The 19,537-nt window shown below is 35.0% G+C and overlaps 2 protein-coding genes across 2 annotated transcripts in view; one reads left to right on the top strand and one right to left on the bottom strand.

Annotated features, from left to right (window-relative positions):
* Positions 1-18,870, bottom strand: part of LOC110801878 (uncharacterized) — a 41,491-nt gene extending 22,621 nt beyond the window's left edge. Inside the window, exon 1 of the mRNA XM_022007285.2 lies at positions 18,476-18,870. Coding sequence (XP_021862977.2) covers positions 18,476-18,790 — 315 coding nt within the window. The 5' untranslated portion in view covers positions 18,791-18,870. The remainder of the gene's footprint in view (positions 1-18,475) is intronic.
* LOC130472175 (vegetative cell wall protein gp1-like) lies at positions 11,895-14,973 on the top strand. The gene is made up of 2 exons (XM_056842658.1): positions 11,895-13,320; positions 14,057-14,973. Exon 1 carries the CDS (start codon positions 11,916-11,918, stop codon positions 12,837-12,839), a length of 924 nt encoding a protein of 307 aa, XP_056698636.1. The 5' UTR covers positions 11,895-11,915; the 3' UTR covers positions 12,840-13,320; positions 14,057-14,973.
* Positions 18,871-19,537: the final 667 nt, after the last annotated feature.

The raw sequence follows: 19,537 nt of genomic DNA, 5'->3' as shown, positions 1-19,537 counted from the left end.
AAAGAATTTGCTAAACATGAGCGAAAGATGGATTAATTTCATCCAACAGGACCGACGTTCGAGAAGGAGAAGATGAGATGGGTTTTTTTTTTTTTTTTTTTGTTGGGTCTTCTCCTTGGGTTCACAAATGAAGGAACTCACTCATAAAAAAAAAGTGGAACATGGAGGAGTTGACAACAATAAGGTGTGTGTGTCTTCCTCTTTGGTTGACACATATGCAAGAGGAGTGAGGAATGATGACTAAGACTCAAGGCTAAATTAGTCTTTTGCATTAACCCAGAATAATAAGATTTAATAAAATACCAAATATCTTTAAAACACTAATAAATCTTTATCTTAAATTTGTATTCCTTAAACCCATTTTCTCAAATTCTTTAAGACACATATGTAAGCTATATAGTTAAACTAATAAATATTATTATCAATTAATTAAGAGCTGCTTAAAAATAGGCTATTACATTCTACCACCCTTAAAATAAGTTTCGTCCTCGAAACTTCAAAATACAAACTTTAGATTATAAGAAAGGAACATATTATTTTGAAATCATATCTTGAAATCACCTTGTAGGAAATAAACTAAGATAACTCAATTTCTTTCACAGATGTAAGTCGAATATGAGTTATTGGATTTTGAGCAAGAATAGATGAATATGAGATTAACGATACCCAATCTAATTAGGAGAAAGGAGACTAGATGATTGATGATGACAATATACTGAAACTCTCGGTTAGGATATGTCAAAATGAAATAATAGCTTTTACATTGAGCTTAATCTTTTCCTTAAGACTCTAATTTCCAAAATCAAACATCCTATTCCAAAATATAATTCTATTAATTCAAAACAAGTAATGAAATCTAAAATTCTCAATCCATCTTTTCGAAATGCATTACCATATTAATATCTTCAATCCTCGATACTTCTTTAAATGTAGTTACACCAAATCCCAAAATATATGTTTAGCTTTCCATTCTTCTTATCCCTAAGTTATTTCACAAGCCAACCGTCATCACTTCAAATCTTCCTTTCAATTCCCAACTCATCGATTTAAAACACAAAACTTTGAGCTTAACGTCCCAAATGTAACTCACATAACCATTAATTCTTTGTCGATCGAATTACCCATTTTTAACTAGTATGCTATGATATGAAGATCATAGCAAATCTAAAACCAACCTTGGCTCTGATACCACCTATAACAGCCCGCTCTTAACGAGCTGCTAATTAGAACTACTTAATAGCATTAATCAAACTTAGCTCTTAACCCACAAGGAATTAATCCATAATGTTCAATAACTCTTCATATTTAACTTTAATAATATTCACACAAAAACTATTACAACCTTCTATATGAAATTCAGCTAGCATATATCTCTTTTTGCATTCGCGATCCCTGATTCAACTTCCAGCATTAACTAACCCTGCAAAATCACGAATAGGAATCTGCCCCCACCAGGACAGGTTCAAAGAACAAAGTCAGGGAAACTGAGTACACATTGCCCAACCTGAAACTCATTTTAGTGGCTTAAAACATAATTTCATGAGTTATTTATTTCAAAGATAAAACCGATTCAATACGAATCAAATCATATTCAAATTAAGCTCAGTAATCAAATTGCAATAATTTAAAGTACTTGAACATTGAACAAAACTTTGATGTTCATAACTAATAAATAAATCAAGCAAGGGCTTGGACTCAATCAACAGGTGATTCCCAAAGATCGTAAGATTTATATTTTCAGAAGAACTCAAATCCAATTTTCAACGTAACTAATCTCATATGCTTTGAAAATGAATCCATCACCAATTCTCAACTCGTATCTCAGAGTTTACCTGAGCTTAAACAACTAACACAACTTAACTAAGACTAATTCTCCGCTTCCCGATATAACATGGAGAAAATCTTCATGTTGAGGCTCACCTCCACATCACACATATACATTCCTTAATTCGGAAACAATAAAATTAATACGATTTTCTCTCGATAATTTATTTTGGAAATAATATCACATTGTAATATCAAAAATGTTTTTCTTAGAAATCTTTGATAATTCAAAGCTTGCACAAGTTCAAAGATTTAAGAGATATTTGCTTTTTGGCAAATCATTTGCATTTCGAATCACACACATTTACAAACTTCACAATATTTGCTACTTCTAGCATAATCAAACACATTTAATCTTTCAAACGTATATATAAATCGGGGAAGAGAACACGAATAGAGATGGGTTGAAGAACCACTGTCTCCAAACTTTTAGGGGTCGTCACCCACCTTTTCACACATGCTTGCAAGACTTTTTAGGACATGTCCCCACACAGATGTACATATGTACATATACACAGATGCACAAATGTGCATTTACACAGATCACACACAAATACACCAGTGTTGTTCATGGCCGTTGTTAACGGCTTCTTCCCCCCTAAAACACATTTGAAAATTAATTTAACAAATTTAAGAAATATATAAATATAATTCTTCAAAGGCTTGTATCACAAACCAAATCACATCTGAATTAAACACAATTAAAAATCTTGGCACAAACCATACTTATACAAAATTAAATATATTCGCTTGAAGATCAAAATGAGTTACTCATAATTTTTCACAAACTTCGTGTACGTGATGCTTTGAAAAACAATTTTAAACATAGTATTATATAAATTTCTACTCTCTTAACCGCACCCGAGTACGAATTAAACTTTGGGGCAACTCAAATTTCTTAAGCTTATCACAAATCATACTCTTCAGCTCAAATTTCCAAACTCACTGTTAATCCATAGAACCCTTAATTTGAAGTACACAATTGCTCAATTAATTTGGTTTATAACACAAAGATCACACCTCTAAACCATTAGCTTATAATCACAATAGCATATTAAGCTCATGTCCTTTAATTGCATAATCTTCATAAAGTCTGATCACTTATAAGTAGTCCTAAATGAATCTGGCTTCTCAATAAAATACTATACCCCAAACAAGCTTAATAGCTCAATCCGTTCTAGTCAAACTTGACTTCATGCTCAAGCGCACATGGTTACGTTCTCAACATTGTAACATAGATCTTATAAGTAATTCTCATTAGGGTTAAAGTATAAAACGATATATAAATCCACAATTTAATCGTATTGAAATATAAATTATTTATATTATTTTATATTTTTCAAGAATAATCTTGGTCTTTCAATTTCAAACATACTCTTTATAGAAAACCATATAAAGATCTCAAACGAAATAATTTAATAACATGTGGAGCTTCCCAACTCAATAAAGGATAACTTGCTATAGGCCATACTTCATAATTCGGAAAATCAAGTAATTAATTAAAATACATAATATATATTGAGTAGTTCAAAAACTAGATTCTAGAAGATCAATTAGTTTACTTCCTATGATTATCCAAATCATAAAACTTATTTCAAAAGTGTTTTTCGTTGTAACCAATCATTTTCGTCATATTCGAACTAAAATCATACAATAACTGGTATATTGGTGAAACCAGTTTAGCGATAACTTTAATCATAACATAAATAAAGAAAATTTTAATCTCATAAAAATAATTTGTAAATCTTATTATAAAATTATATGGCTCAAATAATAGTTCAAGAAAAGCACAATTGCAAAGGACATATATTTGTCGCTTATGAATCAATCGATAGTTCTTTCCAAACCTTATTAATCCCAACAGAGGTTAATATATATTAGTCACACTCATATTTCTCTAATCATGTACTCCGTAGGTTATTTCAAAGTTTATCACACCATAGCTCGAATACTTAGAAAGATGCCCAAACAGTATTTATCAATCATACCAACATTATAATTACACTAGCATAGGCTTGCCATGGCTTTCCATATTGCAAAAGACTAATGTCTTCACAACCCATATCATTGTTATGTAGGCATAATTATTTGTAACAAAATCTAACATCAATCGTATACCCAAACACACGACCAACTTTCACAAGTCTCACCATCAAACTCACAAATCTCACTACCGCATGGTCACAAGTCTCATGTTCAAATCAATCAAAATATTTCGATTCAAAACATAAAACATTGAGTTCATTGAAATTCTAATAATATAAAGATCCCACATATTTTTACGAAATCACAACTTCCAAATCATAATAACGTAACACTTGAAATTAATTCAAAAGTCTTATTCTTAAATGTAAATCACATAATTCACAAAATTCTTAAAATCTAGGAAACACAAGTCATAAATTTTACAAAGGTGGATGGACAATGTGTACCTTCAATCGTCACACCTAACCTTCAAGAATCTCATTTCACAACCACCATCAATCGCTTTAATCTGAATTCAATCTTCCAGAACACATCCCCATACTTTAATCTCCAGCGATAACCATAATCTTGACCATTGATTTTATCTTGAACTTCATAAATTAATCACCAACAATTTACCTTGAACTTTAGAAGCCAACAACAAAACTAAGAAGTTGGGGAAGTGAGAAGTAACAAGGAAGAGGAGCAACAACAACAACACGTTGGCAGCAACAATCGTCAGCTTCAGAAGACCGTATCTCTTAGCTCAGGGTTCCGATTTTAGTAATTCTTGAGCCTAAATTCATCAGGGAAGAGAGATATACAATTCTTAATCAGAGTACATAACCTCAAAATGATCAGAAGAGTGCTTAAATATGGTAAGGAGAATCTGGTGCTGTCTGATAACAACAGCAGCAACACTCAGTTTCAGAAGGGCTTATCTCCTAGAATAATGCTCCAAATTGATTGATTCTTGAACCTAAACTGGTTAGTTTTTCAAGGGCTACAACTTTTATGAAGAAAGAATTTGCTAAACATGAGCGAAAGATGGATTAATTTCATCCAACAGGACCGACGTTCGAGAAGGAGAAGATGAGATGGGTTTTTTTTTTTTTTTTTTGTTGGGTCTTCTCCTTGGGTTCACAAATGAAGGAACTCACTCATAAAAAAAAAGTGGAACATGGAGGAGTTGACAACAATAAGGTGTGTGTGTCTTCCTCTTTGGTTGACACATATGCAAGAGGAGTGAGGAATGATGACTAAGACTCAAGGCTAAATTAGTCTTTTGCATTAACCCAGAATAATAAGATTTAATAAAATACCAAATATCTTTAAAACACTAATAAATCTTTATCTTAAATTTGTATTCCTTAAACCCATTTTCTCAAATTCTTTAAGACACATATTTAAGCTATATAGTTAAACTAATAAATATTATTATCAATTAATTAAGAGCTGCTTAAAAATAGGCTATTACAGCAGGGCTGCTGCCTTGTGCTCGTGCACCATGCCCTTGCTCGCTGCATTCGTACCGCATGGGCGACGAGCTCCCTTGCTCGTCGTCGCATGCCCGCACTATACAACACCCCTTAAGGGTAACACGTAGCGTCCATTGCTTTGTGCGTGCAAGTTATATGAGCGAATCGCATAAAAATTAAAAATTTATATTCAAAATTAATGACAAATTAATAAATAATATTAATTTCATAATTTTAGGGCGAAAAAATCGAAAATTTATTATTTAATTGATTTCCGATTAACATGGATTCAAGTCTAGGTCATAAAAATTTAAAATTTAACATAAATTTACAATTTTTATGGTGGTTTTTAATCATAGGTATCTAATTAAATTATAACTAATTATGAAAATCAAATTAATTCTAAATTATTCCAATTTTCAACAAATTAATCATAATTACAAATTAGATTGCATAATTAACAAGGCTAGGCATTCAAACTTGTTAAACATATACAGTAGGTCAATCAAAATTCAAGATTTATCAACAAGAATCACAAATATTTAATTTAACATCTTAAATTTACGAAATTTTGCATTCGAAAAACTAAAACCTCCGAAAAGTCATAGTTAGGCTTCGAATTTGAGAATTCTGGGTTCGGCCGAAAATATTATTTTTGTCAAAATTTTAGAATGCCTTTTACATGCGGAATTGACACAAAAAACACTCGATTTGGATGAGTAACGAAGAAACTGCCGAAAAACTGCGTACGTATAATTAAATAAACGCAATTTGCAATTAATTAACAATTACGAAAATTAATCACCCCTTTAATTCTTGCAAATTTGTAATATTTAACCATGTTCATGCAATTTAGATTATGAAAATAATAAGAGGCTCGTGATACCACTGTCAGGTTATGATACATATGACAATTCATAAATCATGCGGAAAAACCATAAAGCCAGGAAAGCATATTATTTACACATAATCATTTAGCATACTTTAGATGCATACTCTTTGTTGCGCGCCTTCCCTAGCTGCGCCCGAACCGAACAAGAACAAGTCTTTAGGACTCCAAATGTCGTCCCTCCGTAGAAAGTCCACAGCACGTCCGGATCCGCCTTAAGATTGACCAACTAGAATCGCCCTTAAGGTACTACTTATTTTCGGCTAAATGGGCAAGAGTTATGACTGATTTTTCTGCTTAAAAATCCTAGCTTTGAATACTTGAAAACTTGTATACAAATAATGACCCTAGGCCCTTATTTATAGAGGTATGGAAAAGGAATTGTAATCCTACTAGGATGTGGATTTGTTAATTAGAACTTTATTAGGACTCTAAATAACAAAGCAAATCTAATAGGATTAGGATTTTAATCTTCGCACGAATCCTAATAGAATTAGGATTTCCCGCACACGCATCGTACAAGTCGTGCACCTGCGCAGGCCTTGCGGCCCACGACAAGCGCACAGCCCATGTGCGGTGCTGCGCGCGCGCGCGCCCTTGGCTGGGCCTGGCCTTGCGCTGGGCCTGGTCGAGGCGTGCGTTGCTGCGTGCGGCTCGCTGGGCGATGGCCTGGCTTCGTGCTGGGCCTTCGTCTAGCGGGCCTCGTCCGATGCTAATTCGTACGATACGCTTCCGATTAAATTCCCGATTCCGGAATTCATTTCCGATACGAACAACATTTAATATTTCCGATTCCGGAATTAATTTCCGTTCGAACAAATATTTAATATTTCCGTTTCCGGAATTATTTTCCGATTTCGATAATATTTCCGATTCTGACAATATTTCCGTTTCCGGCAATATTTCCGATTCCGGCAATATTTCCATTTCCGATAATATTTTCCGATACGTACCATGTTTCCGTTTCCGGCAACATCTACGACATGGATAATATTTATATTTCCGATACGATCCATATTTTCGTTTCCGGCAATATCATCGTTTCCGGAGTATTCATTTCTTGCCAGTGACGATCTCAGCTCCCACTGAAACCAAGATCCGTCGATTCCGAATATCCATAGATGGAGTATTTAATGTCATTAAATACTTGATCCGTTTACGTACTATTTGTGTGACCCTACGGGTTCAGTCAAGAGTAAGCTGTGGATTAATATCATTAATTCCACTTGAACTGAAGCGGCCTCTAGCTAGGCATTCAGCTCACTTGATCTCACTGAATTATTAACTTGTTAATTAATACTGAACCGCATTTATTAGACTTAATATTATATGCATACTTGGACCAAGGGCACTATTTCCTTCAGTAGCGTGCCCTCCATAGCTGCGCCCGAACCGAACAAGAACAAGTCTTTATGACTCCAAGTGTCGTCCCTCCGTAGATAGTCCACAGCACGTCCAGATCCGCCTTAAGCTTGACCAACTAGAATCGCCCTTAAGGTTCTAAGAATTTCGGCTAAATAGGTTGCAAGTGTTTGGCTGATTTTTGCTTCAAAATCTTACCTTTAAATACTTCAATATTGTATATAAATTTGTGACCCTAGGCCCCTATTTATAGAGTTATGGAAAAGGACTTATAATCCTATTAGAATACTAGTTTAGGTTAATTAGAATCCTGCTAGGACTCTAATAAATAAACTTTATCTATTAGGATTAGGATTTAATCATATGACAAATTCTAATAGCTTTAGGATTCGTTTTGCACACAACCGCACACGAGCACGAGCACGAGCACAGCCCGCGCAAGCATTCGCGGCCCACGCGAGCTGCCTTGCTCGCAGCCCATCGTCGTAGCCCACGACAGCTCCGCGCCCGCCACAGGCCTTGGTTGGGCCTGCCATTGCGCTAGGCCTGGTCGAGGCTTGGCGTGTGGTTTCTTGCGCTTGGCTTGCTGGGCGACGGCCTGGCTTCGTGCTGGGCCTTCGTCTAGCGAGCCTCGTCCGATGCTAATTCGTACGATACGCTTCAGATTAAATTCCCGATTCCGGAATTCATTTCCGATACGAACAATATTTAATATTTCCGATTCCGGAATTAATTTCCGTTTCGAACAAATGTTTAATATTTTCGTTTCCGGAATTATTTTCCGATTTCGATAATATTTCCGATTCTGACAATATTTCCGTTTCCGGCAATATTTCCATTTCCAATAATATTTTCCGATACGTACCATGTTTCCGTTTCCGGTAACATCTACGACTTGGATAATATTTATATTTCCGATACGATCCATATTTCCGTTTCCGGCAATATCGTCGTTTCCGGAGTATTCATTTCTTGCTTTTGACGATCTCAGCTCCCACTGAAACCAAGATCCGTCGATTCCGAAAATCCATAGATGGAGTATTTAATGCCATTAAATACTTGATCCGTTTACGTACTATTTGTGTGACCCTACGGGTTCAGTCAAGAGTAAGCTGTGGATTAATATCATTAATTCCACTTGAGCTGAAGCGGCCTCTAGCTAGGCATTCAACTCACTTGATCTCACTGAATTATTAACTTGTTAATTAATACTGAACCGCATTTATTAGACTTAACATTAAATGCATACTTGGACCAAGGGCATTATTTCCTTCATTTTCCTATGGAGCAAAATCACAAATTAGCGCTTGCAGAAGGGAAGGAGTTGGATGATGCAGAGAAATACAGACGTCTCATAGGACGTTTGATTTATTTGGCAGTTACTAGACCCGATGTGGCTTATTCGGTTCACATTCTATCTCAATTTCTCTAGACACCAAAAGAGGAGCATTGGGAAGCGGCACTGCGGGTGGTGAGATACTTGAAAAAAGTTTCTGGGTCAAGGCATTCTTTTACGTTCTGACAGTGCATTGCATGTAATAGCCCAAAATACTAAGGTGTTTTGAACTAAAAGTTAATTGTATTTTATTAGATTAATTAGTGTTTTAAACCTCAATGACAACTAAAATGAGTTGTTAATTTGGATTTGACAATTGGTACATATTTATGATCATAACACATTTTTAAAGTATTGTTTTGGCTTAAGAACTTAGGAAAGTTACGAAATTGTCCTTGTTTAGCCAAAATCACTAGTAATCAACTTTTATCTCTTATTTTAGCTCATGACATGTTTATAATTTGCTGTCACTTTACCAAGCTCAATTCTTTTCTTGTTGCACCGTGTCATTCATAGAAAAAGCCACACACTTTTACTCATCAATTTTTGTTGGGTATTATTTCAAAAACTCTAGGATCTTGATGGATTTGCCAATTCAATAAACCCTCTCATCCTTGCTCTTCGGCCACCACCGAAACCCCTCTATTTCCTCCTCGTTTAAGCATCAATAGAAACCCACGAAAACCATCCAGAAATCAATATGCAAGCCATTCAATTTTCTCTCTCCTCTCGTGTATTACATCTTTTGTTTCGTCCGATTCCTATAAGATCATTTCGGATTTTGCCAATAATTTCTTCATTAAAGTTGTAGCCCTTAAAAAGTTAATCAGTTTAGCCTCAAAAATCCCTCAATTCGGATATGTGAGCTAGGAGATATGCCGTCTGTACTGTTGTCGTGCTGCTATTTAACGAATACCCCTATAACTATTGTTGTTGTCATTTTGTGAGTTACTCCAACTCTTTTTCTCCTCATTTCCCTTACTCTGCTTTATTTTGAAAGCAAAACTAATTTTTGGTTATTATTGATTATGGTATAATTATAAGTTTTTCTCTTCACCTATTCTTTAAATAAACAAATATCATATTTTGGCTAGATGAATTTGTTAATTTTAGTTCAGTTATGGTTTGTAAAAGAATTTCTTGAAAAGAGAATTTAGTTGAGATTTCTAATTTGATTGGTTGAGTTATTAATTCTATCTTATTGTTGTCTGAATGAGGTAATTTATTGGAAATATTCACTGAGTTCAAGTTACAGAATGGTGATCAAGGATTATGAATGAAATAGATATGATTGTTATTTTTGAGTTAATAAGGAAATGATCAGCATTTGAGGTAACGTTTATGTTCAGCAAAATTACTTTGTGCCCGTGTGTGTTTGAAATTTATTCTTTATTTTATATCATCATATATCCATGGCCATGAATATCATGAATTGCATTTATATCGAATTGTTGTATAATTTGATTGATATTGTGAAATTGTTTGTGAAATTGTTCGGAAAGAATTTGTCTATTGAAATAGATTTTGAAATGATATTATAAATTTAAAATGTACTTTGTATTTGTTTTGCTGGCCTTGGATTATGAACGGATATGGAAAAGTGGGTAAGGTACAGGTGGAGGAAATATTCTAAAAATAAAGCTAAGGCCGAAATGGTCGAATATAAGTGATAAGTTGTGTTTGAAATTAAAGCTAAGACCTGAATGGTCGATTATAAGTATAAGGTACGCTCTGTGATAATTAAAATACGTTTGTATCCAAAACCTGTCCTTACCACTGATTTGTGAAGGGAATGATCAAAGCCAGCTATACGTTTTTAAAGTTACCAAAGTCTATTTCCGAACAATTGCTAAGTTATATTTTGAAAACTCTTTGGACAAATGGTTTGAAATAAAAACGTTTTAACGGGCTGAAGTAAAGGTTACGAGTTTTCCACTCATTTTGGAATTTTTGTTTGTTTGTATTCTTCTTTTGTTAAACAGGTTTGTGGAGGCTTAAGCTGAATTCAAATGGAGCTTGATTATATTCAATGGATTTAAATTATGTCTTATATATTAAGGTTGTATCCATTTAGTATATAAATTGTTGTAAGTTTAATTGTGAGGTGAAAGGTTTATTATTTATTCAAGGATTATTAATTTGAGTTATTTAAGGTTATTTTGTGGGCCCATAACCCACAGGTCCAGGATCGATTTTAATATTAAGGTTAATTATCCGCTGCGTGTTAAGAGTTAATTGTGATCATTAAGGGATAAGTGCTCTTTATTAACAGCTCGGAAGAGCGGGCTGTTACATTGCAACTAGAAGGATGGTGTGACTCGGATTGGGCGAGTTGCCCGTTGACCCGCCGGTCGATCACAGGATGGTTTGTTCTACTAGGTTTTTCTCCTGTGTCCTGGAAAACTAAGAAACAACATACTGTGTCTCGTTCCTCGGCTAAAGCAGAGTATCGCTCTATGGCGGCATTGACATGTGAATTGAAATGGCTAAAACAGTTACTTAAAGATCTAGGGGCGGAACACAAGCAGGGTATGTATATATTTTGTGATAGTCAGTCTGCTTTGCACATTGCACAGAATCCAGTATATTTGTAATACCCCGAATTTTTAAAACTCAATTAATTATGCTTAATTATTTTGATTTAGCTTAAAATCGTTTTAAAAATCCTAAATTTGAACTTTATTTTAATTAACGAAGTTTTATTTCGCTTGAATTTTTAATATTACTACACGATTTATTTTTCAGTTTATAATTTAATTTTCATATTTACGAGCTTAACGAACTTTTTAAAATTTTAATTATTTTCGAATTTCTAAATTTATTTTATTCGGAAACTAAATTAATTATTTAACGTTCTTATTATATTCGAAAACTAAATTTATTTTCCGTTAACGATATTTTTATAAAGAATTATTTTAAAACTTAGTTTTAGTTAAGCATTTCTATTCTAATTAATTTCCTAAAATTAGAAACCTATTTTCAGAATTTTGGCCTAATCTTGTGAAATTACAAAAATGCCCTTGAAAGAGAAAAATTCCATTTCTCTTCTTCCTCCCCACGTATGTTTCCACTCCCTTTCCTTGAAATCTGTCTACATTCATGCCTTGGAGACCAAGGACTTCTCCTTGTTCATCACTCTACATACTTACAAAACCCATTTCAATTTCAGAAACCAAATCAAAATTCAAATCCATTTTTCCTTTGTTTTCCTGTGATTCAAACCATCACCAAAAACCACCGTGAACACCACCACTGTCAACCGCCACCCCCATTCTCTTTCACCTCCATCATCAGCCACCTCCACCACCATTTACCCGCCTCACCTCCGCCACCATCTCCGGAAAAACGCGATCCAACACCCCCCTTATTTTCGCTCCCTTCCCCGCAGCCACTCACGCAGTCACGCCCCTGTTCCTTCTTCTGTTTCTTCCCTTGCGGCACCACCAGCGTCGCACCACCGCTCCCAACCACCCCTGTCCACCCAGAACCACTACCACGCCTCACCTTACTCCCCTGCTCTCCCCTGTTCTTTTTCCTTTCCCCTGCTCGATGCACCACCCACGCAGCAACACCACTTCCCGGCCACCTCACTAACCCTCCTAGACCCACCTCCGCCTCTCAACCCCGGCGAGCTTCTGATTCCGCCGCCCAGAACCGCCCAACCATTCTCAAACTCCTCTGCTTTCCCGCCGTTGTTCGACCTCCCTTGCCCCTTCTGTGCTGTTCCACCGCCGCGAACCAACCACCTTCACCATCACCGTCTTGCTTCGGCGCGGTCTCGCGCTGCTGCGACACAAGGGCCGCCGCCCAACCGCCCCTCTTTCCTCCCTTGTTCGTGCTCTGTTTCGCACCCCCCCCCCCCCCCCTTTTCCCTCTTTTGGTCGCCTTTCCTGAACCCAAAAATCAAATACTCAAACCTTGTTTTACTGCTTTAACAAACCCAAAACAAAAGGGGATGGGCCCAAATTCTAATGGGTTTTGGTAAACTCATTCTCTATTACTATTTTCAGATTTATAAACTTATCTTTTATGTTTTTATCTAAATAAATTAGATAAAATATTTCGATATATGTTTATATAATAAATTACTAATAAAAATTACTTATTATTTTTCAGGTAGGAAAATATATTTAAATTACCGGTTTTACTAAAATTAAAGTTACTAGCTAGTATTAACAAAAATGGAATTTAAATATTTTCATGCAAGTCGATTTATAAAATATAAATTATGTTTTGATTGAAATATCATTTCGTGATATATCCATTAATTTATGAAATTATATTTTTATTAAAATTCGTTATTTATAAATTCATTACATATAAATTTTATTATTTATAAAAATATCGATTTTAGATTATTTATTATTTTAAGTAACTAATTGAATGATTTAATATTCTGAAAGAAATCGGACTTGGATCTCAGGAAGAACGATCCATCAGACGGGAAGTATAAAACTACGGTTGAGGTAACGGCTATTGCTAGTACCCGCAATCCCTTTATAAATATGATTTATGAAATTATGACGTTATGATTGAGTTTATGAATTAAATGTTTTGATGTGTTTTATGGATTGTGGGATGAAATATGATTTGATTGAATTGTTTCCTATAATATGATTTGATTGAGTTTTCTCATAAAATGATGTTTATGCAATGCTATGAAAGTAATGATATTTTTATTGATCCCAGGATCAAAATGATGATTTATGATATAAAATGAGTTATGTTATTTCAATTGAAATACAAGCCAAGGCTTGGTAAAATTACATACAACATGATAAATGAAAGTGAAAGACCTGGTTTGTCTGGCGGTATATAAACTACCATCTTCCTATCTATCGGTCATGCATGCACCACGGACACCTGTCCACCCATGGATTACGAGCCTAGGCTCCCATGGTTTATGAGCCCATGCTCGGGGCCCAGGCCCATGTTACGATGATGAGCCCAGGCTCTTATGGGCCCAGGCCCAGTGGAGAATTCCTTCACGGTTCGTACTTGCCGACAACTAGCATGTTAATTAAAAGTTTATGAATGACGTTTTCATTAAAAAGTTTATGAATGAATTTATTATGATTTTTTATTAAACGTGTTACTGATTCTATTCTCCCTGTGTTATTAAATAAAATGAGTTGAAATGAATTTACGTTGCTAGGGTAGTCGTTACTGAGTCTTCGGCTCACCGTTTTTTTTTCGTTTTAGGTACTGCGGGGAACAATGGACACGAGTAGTGGCGAGGAACTTCACTTTATTAATATTCACCTAGTTCATGCTTAATGTTTTAATAGTTTAATTAAAGACTTTTAGTAATTTATGTACTTGTATTTTGGGAATATAAAGGATTATTATAATAATTTGGGTTTTGATAGCTTATGTATAGTTGCCTTGTAATTTCCAAGAGGGAATTACGGCAGGTAATGTCCCGACCAAGTTAGGTTAATTCCGCTGCTAATTATGCTTTAATAAGTGATTTAGAGTTCGGGGTGTTACAATATTCCATGAAAGGACGAAACATATTGAAGCAGACTGTCATTTTATACGAGACACAATCAAAGAGTGTATCATTTGTCCATCGTATATTCGTATGTATCAACAAAGGTGCAACTCGCAGATATATTTACAAAGGCACTCGGCAAAACACAGTTTGAGTTTTTTCTTGACAAGATGGGCATTCAAGATTTACATGTTCCACCTTGAGAAGATGTTACGATAGATTAGCGAGTATCTTAATCAGAGTAATATTCTAAGCATATTAGTAATAGGAATACTAGTACTGTACGTTTATGATATGCTTGTGAACAAATAGGATAGCAGCAGTAGAACTCCTAATTTAGATGGAGTTAGAACTCCTAATATATTGTATTATATATGATGGGCAAATCAATGAGAACAGATAGACTTTAATCAATATTTGTCACTAAATAGTAGGCCAATCTAAAGTATCATGATGATGGATATAACTCAATAATTTGCAGGTGCAGTAAATACACAACTATTCATGGGGAAGGAAAATAAATCATTTTCTTGTATTAGTAACTTTTAAAAAATCTGTCAAATCATAATCGACTGGAGATAAAATAATAAAAGAAAAAAAAAGGAAAATATTTGAGCTTAAAGAAAGAGAATTGCCAAAGGTACAAGATAGTGTTCCAAGACTTTTAACCAGTGAACAGTCCAACTATGCCATTTTATCGAGGAGTTTCTTGTTGCATTTGTAAGATATATATTGATTACTGAGACATCAGATCATACTACAATTTAGTTAAATAAGTAATACTTCGTATAAACCAAAAAAAATTAAAGATGTTTAACATGTTACGGAGTACTCCGTATAAGATAATTGCAACATTTCATAGTTGAATAACTTCTGAGTTACATAATTGAGATTCTGGAGACATCAGGTCATACCATAATTTAGTGAAATACGTAGTAAGTAATATAAAATCAAACACAAAATATGTTTAACATGTTATAAGAAGATAATTGCAACCTTTCATATTTGAATAATATCTGAATTACATATAAGCATATAGAACATCAAAATAAAACGATCCCTGATCCTTACTTAATGTACTTCTAAATTAAACGCGATTACAATTAAATAATAGTAATAATAATAACACTCCAAAAGCATAATTAGTACTACAACCATGACGACTTGGTAAATCTAGTTACGAGCTAAAGCTTCAATTACTCAAAAACCACAACGATCAACCAGACTCATCGTATAAACTTATTTTAAAATAGGTGAAACCAGACTCATCTTATAATCCCACGCGTTAAACACGTGACCACCAAATCTTGTTCCTCCTTCATATTGTGTAAGAAAAGGTTTACTTGGATTAAGTAGCCCAATCACCTCACCCCTCAAAACCAACCATTTCCCAATCTCTGAAACACAAAGCAAACTTATACCATCCCCATTGAGATCATACACTTTAGTCCAAGATATACCATCTGAATTCAACATCCAAACTTCATGACCATAATAACACAACCATAATCTCCCTTTAATCCCAAATAATTTAATCCCTTCCGTACGATCATAATGATTAAACGCATACTCTGCATCTTCCCATGACAAAGGAATTGTACTAAACTCCCCATTCGCTAAATTCACCCTAATAACATGCAGCGCGTCTCCTGTGAGACCAGTCACACCATCAACTTGATAGTGTGACGAGCGCGAAACTAATAGCGTACCTCCCCTAAAACTATATAAAAAAAAAGTAACAGATCTAAACTATAGAAGTAACATTCCTAAACTAAAAAAGTAACATGTCTAAACTATAGAAGTAACATTTCTAAACTAAAAATGTACCTTCCCTGAAACTATTCCGTATAAAAAAAAGTAACATGTCTAAACTATAGAAGTAACATACCTAAACTAAAAAAAGTACCTCCTCTAAAATTATATAAAAAAAGTAACGTGTCTAAACTATAGAAGTAACATACCTAAATTCGCAAGTGTGAACTGGTCTTACCATCAGTTGATGGTGAGGACAGTCTCATATAAGAATTTGGGAATAACATGGGCCTCGTTCATCGGATTCCAGTATAAAGTATCATCAATCAAAGCCGGCACCTCCCTGGGAAGGACTGCAAAACCCTCTACATTTGCAACACACAATTTTTCCCATTTCCATGTCCTCAAGGAAAATACATAAGCAGTTAAGCACTAAACTGTTGACCCTAAAGTTTTGATGATGACAAAGCAAACTCCTGACTATTGGTTAAGTTATGTTGCAAAATAGGTTCTGATATCCTTAGAGGGATAATGTTAAGTTAGAGAGATCCTAAGTTGGATAAACTAAGCAAAGTGGAATATATGCAAGTCACTTGATCCATGTCAGACACTACGTTGAAGAATTAATCATCTAGCAAGTTTACAAGGCGAGATCTTTAGGCGAGTTCCTAAGGCGAGATCCTCATATATTATGTGGATCCTCGATGTTCCAGAGAAGGAACAAATTGGGAAAACTTCGAGTGAAGCGTCTAAAGGTGCAACATGAATACTACAACATATGAGTTTATATTTAGGATTTATGTAAATATTTAATATTGTTTATACGTAATTTGGAATGAAAGGAACCTAAGTATTTTGGTACGTTTTAAATAGAAATATATTAACTGTAATTATAAAAGAGTTTTAAGTTGGAAAATCTTTGTTAATAAATAAAATGAATTTAATTAATAAATGTAAACGTAGGATTCTGTTTTCATTCTCCTTGTTTCTCAAGCAAAAGATTTTCCACGATCCTTAAAACTCTCCCACGTATTTCTGTTTAAACGTGCAAGTATTATTTTGATTTGGTCTCCCTGTTTCTCTCCAACTATGCCCATGTCACTGAGCACTAACAGTTAGTGGGTAGTTGAGGGGAATATGGGTATCCAACCTTAGGTAAAACTCCTTTATAAAAGGAAAAGAGTTTTTTCTTTTCAAAACACAACTGATTTCTACAAAATCTATCTTAAAGAGCTTAAATGTTTTAAAAGAATCAGTTGGCAAAATAGAGTGTTCCTTGAGTTCCTTATTACTATAAGCTTTATTACGTACTAGAATCTATCTATCATATTGTATTTTGGGTATAAGGATTGAGTGATCCTTGAGTGACTTAGAGTTAAGTCAAAGAGAGAAAGAGTGACTTAGAGTTAAGTCAAAGAGAAAAGGAGCGACTTAGAGTTAAGTCAGAGAGAGAAAGAATAGCACAGTAATCGAAGGGGATTGCTGTGGGGAACTCGTGTCCGAGAGGAACTCGAGTTAAAGAGTGTATTTGTAATAGAGTTATTGCATTAATACAAAAGAGTAGTGAGGTTCTTCTTGATTAGGATCAAGAAGGTTCCTCCGTTTTATATCTTTCTCCGTTTATTGTTCTCAGTCTCTTTATTGTTTAAATTCCGCAAGAAACTTACCCAAGTTCCCAAGAAACAATTCACCTCCCTCTTGTCAAGTGTTCCTACTGAAGTATCATAAGTAGACCTGGTTATCGGGCGGGGCGGGTCAGGGTTGGTGCGGGTCAAAAGAGGGTCGGGTATTGAAAGGGTCATTTTTAGCGGGTCGATAATGGGCGGGTCAAAAGCGGGTCGCGGGTCAATAGCGGGTCATTAGTGGGCGGGTCAATAAACGAGCAATGAAAAATAAAAAACAAAAGAGTCATGTGCAAGTACAAGTAAATACGAAGCTATACACGTAATTTTTTGTATCATTACTATTTTAATTTTCAAAATAATTGTAGTATAAGTTTGACCCTATAATGACCCTGTCCAATAAAGACCCTATCCAATAAGAGTCCTGCCCAATAAAAGCCCTATTAACTTGACCCTAACCCTATATCCATTGGACTACCCTGTCCAATAACCAGGTCTAATCATAAACAATTCAATGTCTTCAACAACATACCCATCTGATTTCCCCATTAAACAAACAATCTTGTAATCATCAATTGACGAAACATAACCAAACCCAGCAGTTATAGGACATATTGTGACATTGTTAAGACCAGAAACAGCAGTATTAGGAGGAGCATTAATGATATCACTACATTGTTGTGTAGCAGGGTTGCAAATATAGAAATTAAATTGTTCGTCATAAAAACAAACTAACCCATTAACTGAACCTACCACATGAATACTTCCACCGTCAAATTTGAATCCCAATTTCACAATCTCAGAAACCCCACCGTCTTCGTCGAATGTTGCCGACGTGAAGAGAGGATGATCACCATCATTACCTGAAAAAAGGAGACATTGAGGGGATGGAGGGGTGAATGATTCGAGGTGAGGTTTTCTGAATTCAAGGGTAGAAATTGTAGAGCGCCATGAACGTGAAACATATTTGAAACACATAAGGGGTTTTATGGGAAGTTTTGCCAATATATGCTTGTTGATGACATCATCTGGAATTTGTGGTAGTGATTCCTCTGTTTCCTTCTCCATCTTGGAACTGGTCTAAGACTGGACTTAAAAAACAGAGAAGTTTGAGTTTAATGTGATGGAGGGGGATATTTATTGAGATTTGAGAGTGAAATCATCCAATACGTATGCAGTCAATTCAACAAGTAGGACCTACTTCTCAGTCGTCGCTTAAATGTCCACATTGACCGTTTTTTTTATTGTTTTTTTCCTGCAAATAAGTTGAGTTCTTTTTTAGTGGTGAATTAAATGGTGAATTTTTTTATTTTTTTTTACAAGGTAAGAAGAAAAGGAAAAGCACTAGGAGACCCTCCTCACGAGGGGCACTCCTAATGCATCAGAAGAAATGATGGGAAATAAACTAGAGTTATTACAAATATCAATATCTAATCTAGTAGAAACAAGATGACCAACATTAGCAATCCAATCTGCAGCTCTATTTGCTTCTCTGTAGACATGTCTGATTTTCCAATTGCAGAAAGAATTCAGGAGAATCCGAATATCAGTAATAATGTGATCAATTTGCTAGGGAGAGGACCACGTACCAAGCACCGCATTTATTACTAAGAGGTTATCACCTTCGATGTGGAGGTTAGAAATACCCATATCACGCGCAAGGACGATGCCAAGGTGGAGAGCTGTGGCTTCTGCGACGAACGATGAAGTAGAACCTAGATTGTAAGCACAAGCTTTGTGAGGTTGACCATTGGAGTTGCGGATGATTACTCCTGCTGCTGCTGAATTATGACGAACCGAACCATCGAAATTGAG

Source organism: Spinacia oleracea, chromosome 4 (assembly GCF_020520425.1).
Source record: "Spinacia oleracea cultivar Varoflay chromosome 4, BTI_SOV_V1, whole genome shotgun sequence".
Lineage (NCBI taxonomy): Eukaryota > Viridiplantae > Streptophyta > Magnoliopsida > Caryophyllales > Amaranthaceae > Spinacia > Spinacia oleracea.
The sequence above is the reverse complement of the archived record's forward strand: the minus strand, read 5'-3'. Positions and strand labels throughout refer to the sequence as shown.

Bases quoted from the DNA above. Each gene is read 5' to 3' on its own strand.
- LOC130472175 (XM_056842658.1), top strand. From the start codon at position 11,916: ATGTTTCCACTCCCTTTCCTTGAAATCTGTCTACATTCATGCCTTGGA.